Source organism: Oryx dammah, unplaced genomic scaffold (genome assembly GCF_014754425.2).
Source record: "Oryx dammah isolate SB20612 unplaced genomic scaffold, SCBI_Odam_1.1 HiC_scaffold_15, whole genome shotgun sequence".
Lineage (NCBI taxonomy): Eukaryota > Metazoa > Chordata > Mammalia > Artiodactyla > Bovidae > Oryx > Oryx dammah.
This window is the reverse complement of record NW_024070199.1, coordinates 43,594,468-43,609,206: the sequence shown is the minus strand read 5'-3', so window position 1 is coordinate 43,609,206 and position 14,739 is coordinate 43,594,468. Positions and strand designations below refer to the sequence as shown.

Here is a 14,739-nt window from a genome sequence, read left to right as displayed (position 1 = left end):
GTGATGTTTAGAAGGCAAAACAGACAGTCTGCCTTCCTTGGCAATGTCAAACATGGCCACAATCGCAGCCATCCTCAGGAAATGGACTGGAATCGGCTAACTGTCCAGGATCCCTCTTCCAGAATGTGCAGAATTGGAGACGGTCCTTAACAGCTCGGCGACGAGGATGGGCAGGGGCCCCGAGATCCCCTGAAGGGAGAGATGTGAGTCTTCTCGGGACCTCCTGGGTGTCATCTCAGCTCTCCTGAGATGGCACGGTCAGGTCTGAGGTTAACAGCAGGCAGCATGCAGGACACTCGTCTAAAGGTTGGAGCTTGTATTCAACAGGCAGGATCCAGTGGGACAAATGCTGATGGAGCCGGACACAGACCTTGCTTGGTGGCCTCGAGGCACTGTCGCTGAGAGGCCTGTTCTGTAGCTGCAGTGGGTGGAGGTTGGCCGTGGCCTTAGCTACTGGCTCTCCAGGGATGGCCAGAATAGAAATCCCCAGGCCCGTGCGTAGGGGAGCACCACAGAGTCCTTCCAGCTCTTCCCAAGGACTCGGCAGCACCTCTCCAGGCACTGGCTTGTGGGGAAGAGTCGGGGTCAGGTAATCCTATGCCTAAATTTCCACATCTACTAAAAAGTTCCCTTTGATGCTGTAACATTTAAGCAAGTGCTGCCTTCGGACATTAAAAAAAAAAAGGCAAAGCAAGTCACAGAGGCACACAGCACTTCCGCTGCCACTCAGGGATAGGGGGGAACTGTGGGCCTCAGGGGTGGGAGGCTGCAGCACCTTCAGACTTCCTCTTTCTCATGCACGCACACACACACCAAGGCAGAAAAGTTTTTGGTATTTTTGTTTTGGTTTTGAAAGCCTTTTTATTAAAAAAAAAAAAAAAAAACCCAAATAAAAATATTTCCCACTGGAGGCTATTTCTTTTTTTGTATTTTAAAAATTTTTATTACACAAATATCTCCCATTCCCACATGTCAGAGGAAAGATGTCCTTGCTCTTTGTAAAACCAATCATGGAGAACGTTTAGAAAACAAAGTCCACCTAGCTTCCCTCCTTTCCCTGGCCCCAAATAACCCCAATGTGTCAACTGAGATAGCGTGACTTGTCCTCTTAATGCTTACATTTAATTTTTTTTTAGCACAACATTGGAGATTGACTCTAAACCAGCAACAAAAAAATATATATTTACACTATTTCTCGGAAAACAAAAACACAACCAAACCCTTTAAACATAGTGACTTTAGGAGTTTTATTTATGGAGCAGTTATTTTTTTTAATCACCAAGTGATTTTATATTATATATATATATAAATTTTCTTCCTTTCCTTTGTGGTTTTTCGCCCCGGTGCTTGGAAAGATGGAGGCAGGGTGTCTGGTCCTGTGGTCTGCGGAGGGCAGGCTCTCCTGGCAAGGCTGTGTCTACGACCAGATGGCAGGAAATTTGGTGGAACTCCCGGGTTCCTCTGTCCCCAGAGAGACATTTCTGTCCTCCACATGGACCAACCCTCACCTCTAAAAACCATTTTCTCCCTCACAGTCCCAGAGAAAGGGAAGCACAGCAAGGGCACAGATCCACTGGCTGCCACTCCTGGGCTCCCTTTTCCTCTGACCAACTCACGTGCACGGTAAAAATGCTTGTTTTTCCAAACACAAAATAACAAAAATAAAAGCCAAAGCCCAAAACAAACCGTCAGCTTGGAAATCTCTGTGGGTGAGATGTCCCAAAGTCAGAGGCACTCTCCCGGAACAATCCCTGCTCTGAGGGGGTCTCTCCACCTCCCCTTTTATAAAAAGACAAGAAAGCAAAACAAAGTCATCTTTTCAGTATTTTCCACAGGAGCAACCAAAAAAAGGCAGGAAGCTTCCAATTATAGGTCATTAACAATAACATTAATAAGGTTTTTGCTCAATACCCAGGGTTCTTGACAGAGAAGTTCCCCTAACTGAGGCACTCTGGAATAAAGTCACTGGCATTTCCTCAAGGCTTCAGCCCCAAGTGGCTGGGGCTTGGAGACCAATGGAAGGGGCAGAGGGTCACGGGAGCAGGCTGCTGCTTTGAGGCGCAGCAAGAGAGTCAGCAGATTGGAAGAAACCGACACAATGCCACCCCCTTCCAAGACCCGATTTTCTCTCAGGAGGCCAGTCAATGCCAGGGTCAAAGCTGGGCTAGGTGGCAAAGAGGGAGCCCCTCTGCCTCTATTGCTTTGGAAGCGGCAAGGGGGCACGTGGCGTCTCTCCTTGGGGCGGCTCACACTTCAGACCCCTGGTGCCTGGGCTCCTTCTCTTCCCCCACAGGGCTTCAGGAGGAGGAGAGCCTGAGGCTGGGCTGCAGGAAAGGGGCTGGGAGGGGACGGGCTGGGTTCCAGATGGTGGGGCAAGGTTGTGCTATTGCCTTCCTTTCAGATGGGGAGCGGAGTGCAAACCCGCGTCTATCGTTTATCAGCTCTTGCCACAGGCTGCTACTACTGAGCATCTCCTCACACATTTAAATATTGACCCAAAAGAAATCCCGACCTTTCGTTCCATTTTTTTTTTTTAAAGTGCAAAAAGCTCTCTGCTGCCCTATAGAGAGGATCTTTGGACAGGCCGTTCAATGCAAAGTAGGAGGGGGCAGCTGATGGGGCTCGACACAGGGCAGTGGAGAGGGAGACGCCAGGCTCCCCTCCTTCCCTCCACACACACGCTTAATACACTCAGCCACACACACAGAGGCACATGCACACCCCCTTCCATGGCTGCAGGCAGAGGGCAGGTGACTGGCTTCTAAGCAGGACTCCCCACCCCTCCGAAGGCGCCGGTTCAGTGAGCCGCTGAGGCTAGACACAGGCGTGGGCTTGGATGGCTACAGGACCTGAGGCCTGGAGCCTGCCAGGGGGCAGGTGGGGACTTGGCCTAGTTCTCTGACCCCCCCAGCTGGGGGAGACAGGCTGCTCCCTCTGAGAAGACATCCTGGGAAAGCCCTATTCAGGCGGAAATAAGGAAAGTGTGAAAAAGGGCAGGGCAGGCCAAAGAAGGAAGGGATGGGGAGATGGTGCCTGTCTCAGGATCTGCCTGGGAAGCAGTAAAATCGGGTGTCCCTGGGGTAGACAGTTCCAGCTCCTCTGAAGAGCCTCAACCCCAATAAGTGCAACAAGGACTTCATAGAAACTAGCAGGAAAGTCTGGGGTGGGGAACCTCATTCTGTGAACTACCATGAGCATCAGACAGGATCAAGCTACAAGGAGAGGAGGGAGAGCACAGACACGGACAAGAGGTGTGGACACCTCAACAGCACCAGTGTGATCTGCATGGGTCTGGCCTTCCTGGGGCCGCTGGCCCCCTCCTGTGTAAGCCGGGAGAGTGTGACAGAGGAGACACGCACTGGACACCACGACGAGAACCTGGCCACAGAGACAGGGCTGCTTTCTTCCCTGGGAGTTTGCTCAGAACCAGGCACTGCTGGGGACCATGGATGGGGAGGAGGGCCCCAGGGCCCAGTGCAGGTGACGGCTGCACAGACACCCCAAAGTAAGAACCCGGCCTCCTGGCCGACGAATGAGTGGGCGGGTGGGCGAGCAAGCGAGCAGGCACTGTGGCAGCACACAGCCTGCGCTTTCCCCTTGGGTCAATTTGCTACTCCCTTCTCCTTGGGAGGGAGAGGAACAGGCTGCTAAGCCTGGGGTCCACCCCCCTCTCTGCCCTGACTGTAAGGGAAGGGCTCAAGGGACAGGAGAGCAGAGAGGGAGTGTGACGCTGGCCTCGGAGCCCGTGCAGGGGCGGGGAGAGAGGCTCTCCTGGCTGGGGAGTCAGGGGAAGATCGGTTTCCTATTCAGTCTGGGCTGGGTGTGTCTTAGCTGATCTTCTGTATCAGCTTCTCGTCAGACAGGCAGTAGAGACTGTTGATGGACAGGTCTGAGATGAAGTGCTCGCAGGCTTTCCGAGTGATCTGCTTGCATCCTCGAAGGTCGATCAAGGTGACGTTGGCGATGCGCCGTAGGTAGATCAGGGTCTGGTCTGTCAGTTTATTGCAACCTGTGGGGAAAGTGACCACAAGGACAATACTGCGTACACACACTCAAAGGAGCCTGGCTCTGACGCTCAATTTCCCAGCTTTCCTCAAAAGGCTAAACAGAAGTCCCTCTCTTCCCCTTAACCACCAGGCTCAGAGCCCGGATGTGCCATCAGCACGGCAGCCCCAGAAGGCCCCTGCCACCCACTCCCTGCACTGCAAAGTTGCCTGGCCTGCAGCTGGGTGCTGCCTGTATCCTGAGGCCCCTGACAACTGCTCAAGGCCTTGGTCCCTGCCAGTTACAAAAGGAACGGAGTTCCATGTCTTGTCCATATGTGAGGAAAAGAATTAACACGGTTTAGTCAACAGCCTGTGTTCTTTCTGTTCTACTGATCAAACTCCAAGAAGGGCTGGGCTTCCAAGGGGCAGGGGCACCATCTGTCACAAAACACGGCAGTGCCATACCTGCCATGTTGAGCTCTGTGAGGGAGTAACGAGTGGAAGACCCAACAGCGGTGAGTAGATTGGAGGACTGGTCTGTCAGGTGGCTGCAGTGACTGAGGTCGAGTCGAGACAGGAGGGGCATGTGGCGAATGATGAGACGGAGCGTGGCGTCTGTGATGTCAAGGCCCGCCAGCCGGAAGTCGGTCATGTTCCGGAGCTTGCTGCGATTGTCCTGGCCTGCACAGGCAAGAAAAGGACCTAGATCTAGACTCTTAATTCTAGTTCAGCTCAAGCTGCAGGCAGCCTCAGTCATGGATACTTGCTGGCCGGGTTGTGCAGGGGTTAACAAGCAGAACTGCCCACACCCAGCCCTGCCTGCAGGGAGGGAGCAGTGTGTGGGGGCCGTTTCCAGGAAACCAGACACGTTTTCTTTCTTCCCAGCTGCTGGACTGTGCCTCACTCACACAGCAAAAGGGTATGTGTGGAATGCTCCTCTCCTTCCCACTCCCCCACACTTTTCTAGACCATCAGGGAAACAGCCTTCAACGTTCCACCTCAACCATGAAGCCTTCCCAGACTTCCTCAGGCTTATACTCTCTAGCCCCCAACCTTCACTGACCCACAAAATGGACTCACTCCTTCCTTTGTAGGTAGTTATCTGTAAATAGTTAACTGTGCTTGCACATAGTCCATCGTCCTGTTTTCAACTTCCACTTTTCTACTTTTTTCAACAGTGTAATTTCTGGGACTACCTGAGCTTCTGGGAATGCTGAAAGGAGCACAGGGAAATCAGGCCTAGAGCATACCTGGTTTATCCGCTGGTGGAGTCAGCAAGTCCCGAATTTGAGGGTCCTTGATTCCTACTGCCCACCGAAGATCAAGGGTCCTGAGAAGGGGGCAGCTGGAGGTGCTGAGGGCAGAGACTGCAGACCAGGAGCAGCCTGCTAGAAGGAGGTCTTTCAGTCCTGCAACGGAAGGAGATAGACATGCAATAATACACTCTACCAGCCATCCAAAGCCTCAACTACCAGCTGATCTGACCAAGGTAAACAGATCCCCAGTTTAATGGAGGGAGGGACCATATCCTAAACTTACTCTAGTAATCCTGCTCAAAAACTTCTATGCCCTCCTATACACCTAACTCTGGTGGTAAAATGGATTGCTTGGTTTCCAGCAGAGTAACAAGTATGTGTGACTTCTAAGACCTCAAAGTGCTTAAGAGAATCCTTACAAGGGGCTAATCAAGCTGACATCTTACTCAAATTCTCTCTTCAGGGACTATACCGAGAACACCTGCAGAGCTGGGAGCAGCACCTGACCCCTCTCTCTTCATCTTCCTCAGCGACTGGCCTGCCAGCCCACAGTGGCACCTTGGGGACTGGCAGTTAAGGTGGGACTGGCCAGGTCTCTTGCCAAGCAGAAAGGCAGTGATGGCACAGACTGCTGCCCTAAATTGCCTGAAAGAAATTCTAAATAGCGCTGCCAATAATGCAGCTTTCCTCGCCAGCCCTGGGTTCCTGGATGGACAGCGTGGGGCTGCTCACCTGGCAGCCTATTGACGAGCCATGTCAGCTGTTTTTTGGAGATATTGGTCCAACTGAGGTCAAGGCTAACTGGCTGCCTCTTGATGATGCCACTGAGAGCCTGGGGTACAATAGCCTTACACCTACTCAAGTCAATTTTTGTCCAAAGTCTCTTGTCACAGCACCTGTAACAGAAGGAAAGAGAACCAGCTGTCAAGACCTGATATCCCTTGTCAGAGGAACTTCACCACAGGCTGCTGGAGGCTTCTGGGAAAAGCAGAGCCTTGGAGATCAACCTCCCTAGATGCTTCTACATGCATATAAGGATCATACCTTGCCATTTTTTGCCTCAGAGAATAGAGATTAATTGACCAGTCCACCCCAATTTACTTTGGCCGGGTTGAGAGCACAGAGCAACTGTCAGGGACACACAGTAAAACAATATACTATAACCCCTCATTCACATTAAAATGGCATGGCTCCCACCAAAGTGTATACAAAGGGACATTAAAAAAATTTCTTGACTTCTTACTGCTGGAAGCTACTGGGCTTCCCTCTACTCTCCTCAAAGTCTCTCCCAGCCGCCTGAGATGCAGGGTGGTGCTACCTGGCACATCCAGCTCATTGTGCCTTGAACTCCAGAAAGAGCCCATTTCATGATCAGGTCGCAAGAGGCTCTTTATTAAAATCAGGCCTGGAGAGTCCTCCACCACCCTTAGGTTTCTGCCTCAGTGCTATCTTTACTTTCTCTAGCCAGTCTACATCAGAACAGGAAGGGAGAGGCCCGCCCTTCCAAGACAAATCCACAGGCCACAGAGAGCACTGCAACATGCGGCTTCTCTTTAATATTTTGGTCTCTGCTCCCCAGCCTGGCTCAGTGTCTAGCTGGCAGGGCAAGAGGAGATGGCACATAATGGGAGTCTTATGTGGCTCGGCCTAGAAACTGAGGGACAGAGCCACCACTAAGCCCTACAAAGACAATTAGGAAAATCTGGGTGGATCACATGTCAATTCAGATTTGGGAAGTAAACTCATGGTTGCAAACAATGGAGTCTTCACTTAGAGACTGAAAAAACTTCACCCAGGGCACATAAAACTTGCATGGCAAAAACAAGAGCACTGGATTTCAAATTTTTAATGTTTATCAGAATCCTCTGGTGGAGAATTTATTAAAAACAGATTGCCCAGCCCCACCCTCAAGGTCCTGATCAGCAGGTCTGAGATATGCCCTGAAAACCTGTGTTTCTAACAAGGTCCCAGGAATGACACTGGTTTGGGCATCACACTTTGAAAACTACCGCAACAGGATTTGACCCAGATATAAAGGATTTATCCTAGGGTTTAGGAAGTTAAGGAAAAACAATGTCCAGTGGAAATCTTCGTTCACCACCTCTAGGGATGCTCCCTTATGTCTTAATGTTTAACTTGAACAGAAATAACAGGTTTCACTAAGAAAGACAACTAAGTCTCAGGAAGCTTCAAAACTGAACCTTGCTTGCTGGAGAAAGGCATTCTGGTCTAGGTTTAGAGTATGAGATTTAGAACTGTGGAAAACTGTGAGCCTGTGAGCACCTACAAAGTTTCTGAAAAGTACATATACCTTTCTTGGGAGACGGAGACGTAATGGGGCAGGGGTATAAGAGCAGTCGTCTGTGTCCCCAGCCCCAGGAGTGACTGGCATAACAAATGTATGATGCATTCAACTAACTGAGGGCAGGGGGATTATGACTCCGAAGTTTTAGGACACACTGTACAAACCCACCCCCAAGCCCCAAGGTACAAATCCATTCAAAGTCCAGTAAGGAAAGACAGGAAAGTACAGAGCAGGCAGAAGAGGCCAAGGGCCATATTTCCCTGATGACACTTGCAGGTACGACCGGCCATATCTTTTAGAGGACCCCTGTGTCTGGGAAACAGACTGGGTAGCTTTAATCCTTTAGGGCCCAACCAGCCTCCAGGAGCCAAGACACATGCTGTTCTCACATGGAAAGCTGCCACCTACGCCCATACCCCTGTGCCTGATCCCTGTAGCCCTGCTCACCATTTATACCACGTCTTGCACACTCGCATACATTCACAAAGTTCTCTGCGGCTGAGGTAGCGGAAGACAGACATCCAGACCTCCCGCTGCATCCAGCTTTCGTCTCCATCCTGAGCCCAACTGCCCCGGCCATTCAGCCTGGCCGCACCCCCCTCCTCTGCACTGTCATCTTCCTCCTCCTCCTCCTCCTCGTCCTCCTCCTCTCCCCCCAGCCCCTCCTCATCCCCGCGCTGGGGGGTTCGGGCTGGGCAGTGCTGGACCAGCACACGGGGGGAATGGCGAAGGTTGGCAGAGGAGGCCGTGATGGCCTGCAGCTTGGGCACAATGGATGTCCCGTGGAGCTCTTTGGTGGGCCTCTGCAGCGTGACAGTGAGGTACGATCCCCGGATCTTGGCTTTCTCAACTTCAGACAGCTCCTTTTTGCCGCTGGGGTTGTTCTCCTTTTCCCGTACCATGGTGCGCTCTGTGGCCTGCAGCCGCAGCAACTGCCGCCGTTTGAAGCGCTCATCGCGGCTGGCACTGTGGTGGTCGCTGGGGCCGGCCCCAGGGGAGGACCGAGTCACCACGCCCCGGGGGGAGGCCGGGTCATGGATGAGCTGCAGCATGGAGGTGGGCGAGTGAGGTGGGGGCGTGAGGGGCTCGTCGCAGCTCCGCAGCGGCCGGAGGACTTTGGCTTGCACGGCTTCTTCGTCACTCTCTTCCATTTTCCGCTTCTGCAAAACAGGCCCGCAAACGCCATGTCAGTGCCTCCTTTCTTCAAGACCCTCTGCACTTACAGGGTCAGCCTCTCTGCTGCTCTCGGGGACTAGCGGAGGGCAGGCCGCTGCTTTTCTATGGGGGAGGGACCTCTGTGTGCTGCAGGGTGGTCATTTCCTCACTGCCTGCAAACCAGACTGTAACTGAGCTCACATCTGTGCTCAAGGCAGCTGATTATAGAGCAAACCCCTCAAAATGGGTTGCTTGTGAAATCTAACTGTGACAGAAAGGTCTGTGTCCAAGTACAGAGGAATGGGATCCACATTTGAGCTACATGATTCCAACGCCTGCCTTACTCATCTCCTGTCCCAATTTTTTGGTTATAATATAATTCTCTGGGTAAAGAAATTCTTTAAGGCTGCAACTCCTACCCCTACGCAATCTGACCATTTTAAATTCTGCCTCTAATTCAGCTCTTCACCCAAGAGATGCTTCTGCTGGAAGAAAAACAGCCTAAATATACACGTTTGAACTAGGATGCAGATTCTGATAGCAGTAAACCTACTGACTTTTAGCCCTATACAGGGTCTGAGTGCGACCCTGCCAGGCTGCTTCTACTCAGCACCCCACACTGTCCCGGGAGACCAACCACAGGTGAGAGATTAAGCCTAGAATGAGAAACCGCACTGCTCCTAGAGCAATCTCCTCAGGATGAAAATGAGGAATTCGAGTTTGGTGAAGCCAATATCCCACGATAAAAGCACAAGCTCACCCTCTGCCACCTGTGCTCTCTGGTCTCCTGTCCCTTCCTGGAGCCCACCCTGGCTATGATGCAATGAAGCCTGACCACCATGTTCCACTAGGTATCAAAGCAGCAGTTCAGACTCCCTTAAGGAGACGTTCTATGTCCCTCTGCAACTATTCTGCTCCCTTTTCTCCTTATATTCTTAGATCACTGTGGCTGAAAGAGAATGACCAATTTTTGGGTGCTGGCTTTTACAAGGCATTAGAAGGTAACACTAAATACAGTATCTGCCAACCTGTCTGCTACAGAAAGCATCCACCACCACCACCACCAGTGAAGAAGACAAAAGTAAAAGTTACTACTAGAAGAACCTGCTGCTAGTTAGAAGAACTTGAAATGAGAACTCTGCTGCTGCTAAGTCGCTTCAGTCATGTCCGACTCTGTGCGACCCCATAGATGGCAGCCCACCAGGCTCCCCCGTCCCTGGGATTCTCCAGGCAAGAACACTGGAGTGGGTTGCCATTTCCTTCTCCAATGCAGGCAAGTGAAAAGTGAAAGTGAAGTCGCTCAGTCGTGTCTGACTCTTAGCAACACCATGGACTGCAGCCCACCAGGTTCCTCTATCCATGGTTGCCATTGCCTTCTCCAATGAGAACTCTAGCACTCGTCAACTCCAGAAATCCTTCTCCTCAGACGTATTTAGATTGAGAAGTTCAATGATCTCAGTGCCTGAGTGGGAAGAAATAGGGAAAAAAAAAGAAACAAGGAAACGTGTCCCTACTGTCCTGTACAGGGTACCTGGAGGAGACTGCCAGGGCGTGATGACTGGCCTGAGGCCAATGGCTGCCTCTGTGCATGCCCTTAGCAGATCATGTCTTCCTGGCCTCAGAGACCAGTCTTTCTGGCCCTCTGACATTACTGGTGGCCACTGACCAGCAACCATAGTAGCTTGGGGCCAAGGTCACAGCACTGGTTTCCTCCGGAAAAGGGACTGCCTCTGTAGGACACAACTGGGCACACGGGCAAGGGCTTTTTGCCACAAAGGTGAAGCAAACAAAAATGTGAACCGGCGCAACTGGAAACTCTAGTACACGACCATGTACCAGCTGACTCAGGTTGCTGCCTCCCCTCAAGTTTCATTCCTCACAGACCACGCTCACCTCATTTCCCTCCTCAAACAGCCCAGCTGTGGCTCCTCTTTTCCAAGGGCCCCAGGGTGTAAAAGAACACTGGGAATTTGCAGAGTCCCGGGGGAACAATATTCAATAATGCAAAAAAACAAAATTCACAACTCAAAAGAAAAATAGCTAAACAAAGGGGAAAAAAGATAACAAACAAAACAAAAAATAATCTCCTGGGTCAGAAAAAAAATGCAAAGGCAAATGTTATTTCCAAACTTGACACACGCTTTCTTCTCACAGTGCGAGACTGGAAACGTTCCCTTACCTGGGCTTTTTCTGAGCTGTCCTCTTGGTAGCACTTTGGACATTCCCAGCAATTTGGCAATTCCTCGTTAAGCAACCCCTCTCCATCCATCTACAGGCAGAGAGTGGTTATTAAAAATCTGTCTCATTTAAAAAACAGACAAAACCCAATCTTAAGTTTCCTTTATCAAACAGTAACACAGACATATGGTTGGTAAGAGTTACTCACTCCTAAACACACTGGTCTACAGGGGAGGGGAAAAAAAAAAAAAATCAAGAGCCATTTGGCCTCTAAGCCAGTGGGATACTGGCCACCCTCACTCTGATCACATTTAGACTCCAAGAGAAGATTCCCAAGAGTCTGAGCCAATCTGGAGTCTCTTCCCTTGACACATACATTCTCCTGAGGGTCCCATGCCACTCTACAAGGAACTGAACATACAGGAATGGTGCCAGTGTGATCTTGAGCATTGGGCAACTGGTTATGAGGCAGTTATGGCTTTGGTTTGGAGACTAGTAACCAGGTCTCTATGACTCAACTGTTAGGTGAGGATAAATAACAATATCCACCTTACATGGTAATGGTGAGGATTGAATGCATTAAATATTATATAAAATGCTCAGAAAAATGTATGGCACGTAGTAAACACTTTGTACTAACCATTGTCATCATCATGACGATAATACCCTATTTTATCAAATCCAAGATGCATCTTTTTTCACATTGAATTGTCTGAACCTGGGCTGCTTCTCACAATTAACAGTGTCTTATATAATCATTATCAGCCAGGTGGCAGTCATGACATAGCTGACACCTTCAGAAAGACCAAGAAAGTACCAGCACCAACCAATGTACTTTAGATTTACAGAAAATCTAAGATAGACTCAACTTCACAGAGTTGTCTTAAAGATTAAATGAGGAGTCATATAAAACTGTGCTCCTCCATTCTGGCTGCACATTAGAATCTCTTGGGGAGCTTTTGAACACACCTGAGCCCAAGGTCCATGACAGAAGAGTTGACTCAATATCTGAGGTTAAGGCTTAAACCTCCTTATTACCTTTTTTTTTTTTGCCGAGCTGTGTTGTGTGGCTTGTGGGATCTTAGTTCCCGACCAGGGATGGAACCGGGCCTTTAGCAGTGAAAGCCCATAATTCTAGACACTGGATTCCCAGGGGTATGCACAGAGCCTGATACAGACTCAACACACACTAAATGTCAGCTGACAGTATTACTCTCACCATCTTTCAGGAACTAATAACCCACGGATACAATGAAGTATGTAATAGAGACGCTTAAAAAATGTGAGGCATTCCAAAACTACGCTATTCCACGATGGCTGGGGACTCCAGACATACCCACCAAGGCCAGCCTGTAAGCTCCACGAGGGCAGAAACCAGGACTATTCTGTGTACTAGCTTAGCCTTGGGGTCTAGTACAGTGCCCAACACTGAACATAGACTGAATCAAGAGCAGACGTTGGACCCCTCTGTGACCCTCAGCAGCCTCTTATGACAGATGTCCCACTCTCCTCTGCTCCACTCACAGTCTTTATAGACACTCTGTTAGCTGAGACCTCATGGGCCCCTTAGGCCCCTGCCTTACCTGGAGGCAGCCAGGATGAACAATCTCGTTGCAGATACAGCATTCCATGAGTTTCTTCTCAAAGTCCTGTGTCTCCTCGTTTTGATCCACCTCTCCACAGAGGGAACATGTGACGGAGTGAGGCAGTCTGGGCTATAAGAGGACAAAGACAGAAACCAAGAAAAGAGCAGGCTTAGATCCTTATCATTCAGCTTCCCTTTAACTGAAGGTGGACAATTTGGTTCCTGCAATTCTCCAGTAAACACTTAAGAGAGCTTGGAGATCAGGTGGAGAGAAGAGAGGTTTTGGCAGGAAAATGACTAAGGAAGAAGACAGGAAGAGTCAACTAGCTGAGGAGAGACCAACAGCGAACAGTTTATTTTCATCTGGCCTATCCTTGGCCTCCCAGGTCCTTCCTTTCTAATCCACTTAAAGAGGGAACAGATTGCAGTGATCTGTCCTTCAAACACTAGTCTCTCATTAGAAAATTAAGCAAAAATTAAATTAGATTATGTTAAATATTAGATACCTTCCTTCTAAATCCAGAGACAAAAGGGATAAAATGAAAAAAGCCATAAAGACAGCAAAACCTTTGCTTTCCAGCTCTGTGGGTCTATACTATATGTATATTTCAGCCCCACCCCCGGCACCACACCCCTCCCCCATATTCTTTACCCAGCAGATCACTCACTGCCAAGCACTGCCGGAGAACACAGGACTGCTTCATGCGACCAGGCCCCCCAAACTTCTTCATGTCCCTGCAGTAGTGACAAACACCACACTCTCCCTGCACGCAGGCTTTGCATTTTCGACACCGCACTCGTCTCCGTCTGGCTCCAGACACGATGGGAGAGGCAGCGGCTGGGCGCACAGGCGTTAACCGCGGCGCTGGTTTCATAGTGTGAGGCTTTGTGATGGGGATGGTAGGAACCCGCACCTTTGGCCGGGTTGGGAATTTAAGCTGGAAAGAGAAAGCAGTGAGGTCAAACATATAAGGTAGCCCTCCAGTATTTCCTTATCTTGAATATTATTACTCAGAATACACTCCTGAAGAAGACAGGAAACTACTTGAAGGAGCAACAGTCTTATTCTTTATTATTCTAAATTCAACCCTACAATTCTGGCACATAGCAGACACTCCAATAACAGCTGAGCATGAATAAATTTCTCAGGTATATGTTTATAATTTTAGCAGCTGTATTTTACCTTGCTGGTGATCTTTTTAAGAACAAAGACTGTGTCTTCCACTTCTTTAATTTCCACTGTGCCTTAAACACTTTTTGGACACAAAACACTCAACAGCCAGGGCCAGAAAGGATTAAACTGTTTTGCCGGCAGCCCCATGTGGCCAAGCAGAAGCCAAGTGGGACAGAAGCACTGAGGAAGGAGGAAGTGGTTCTTCAAAGACATATTTTGGACACACACCTTTATATTTTGCCTAAATGTTCCTGGGATGTGAGGGCTCTGCAAGTTGTAGCTGGACACCAAAGAAGGGCCTAATTTGCCAGACTCACTCCCAAGATCAGAATTCTATGACTGATCTTGACAAAGGACAATATGGGATAGAATTATGTAGGACCTGACTGAAGGGACGTGAAAATTCCGTAAGTGACAATCTATTAACTAATGGGTAGCTGTTTTCATCCCTTCTCAATTCAATACCGAAGTCCAAATCAAGGGGAACCTTGAGAGTGTGGTCTCACTTCAATGAAGAAACATCCTAGCCTTTTAAATGTATGTCTAATTATTTTAACTAATTTTACATCAGATCTATAAAAAGAATTGAGTCACTGGAGCAGAAGGATAGGAACCGATGCACTCTGGTGAACAAATGCACATGTTGGCATCTGAACTTGGAGGCAGGTCTTCTGGTTTGACAGTCTGTTAAGAGAGTCACCTCCAAAGATAGCTTGACTGAAGAGTCAAAACAGAACTGAGTAATGATTTTCTGTCAGTTCACATTAATGCGCCGAAACCTGTCTGCCTCTGATTGTTCTTTTTCTTCCTGGAATGGTAATGGTTAGCCAGCAAAGTGTTTTAGCAGCTTGAAGAGTAGTTTCTTACCTTATCCCTTTTCGGCCACTGTACTATAGGGACTCCAGTGAGGGCTAACTTGGGATCACTGTTGGCAAGCTCCTCCAGCAAAACCTAAGGGTGAGATAGGAGAGAAGAGGGGAAGAGAGGACACAGTGAACAGAGAGTCAACCACTCCTAACAGCACCCAGACAGACTTAGCCTCAGTCCCCCTAAGCACCAAGGTGAAGAGCAGGCTGGCAGCTTTCGACATTTTCCCTTCA

General features: G+C 49.5%; 1 protein-coding gene across 2 annotated transcripts in view; it reads right to left on the bottom strand.

Annotated features, from left to right (window-relative positions):
• Positions 1-919: 919 nt before the first annotated feature.
• The window catches only part of KDM2A (lysine demethylase 2A), a 92,169-nt gene continuing 78,349 nt past the window's right edge, over positions 920-14,739 (bottom strand). For both annotated transcript variants that reach the window (XM_040256427.1, XM_040256428.1), the window contains exons 13-21: positions 14,507-14,590; positions 13,134-13,403; positions 12,464-12,595; positions 10,882-10,971; positions 7,995-8,707; positions 5,975-6,138; positions 5,237-5,395; positions 4,452-4,667; positions 920-4,009 (exon numbers count right to left, since the gene is read on the bottom strand). In XM_040256427.1, the coding sequence (XP_040112361.1) occupies positions 3,828-4,009; positions 4,452-4,667; positions 5,237-5,395; positions 5,975-6,138; positions 7,995-8,707; positions 10,882-10,971; positions 12,464-12,595; positions 13,134-13,403; positions 14,507-14,590 (2,010 nt within the window). In that variant the 3' untranslated portion in view covers positions 920-3,827. The remainder of the gene's footprint in view (positions 4,010-4,451; positions 4,668-5,236; positions 5,396-5,974; positions 6,139-7,994; positions 8,708-10,881; positions 10,972-12,463; positions 12,596-13,133; positions 13,404-14,506; positions 14,591-14,739) is intronic.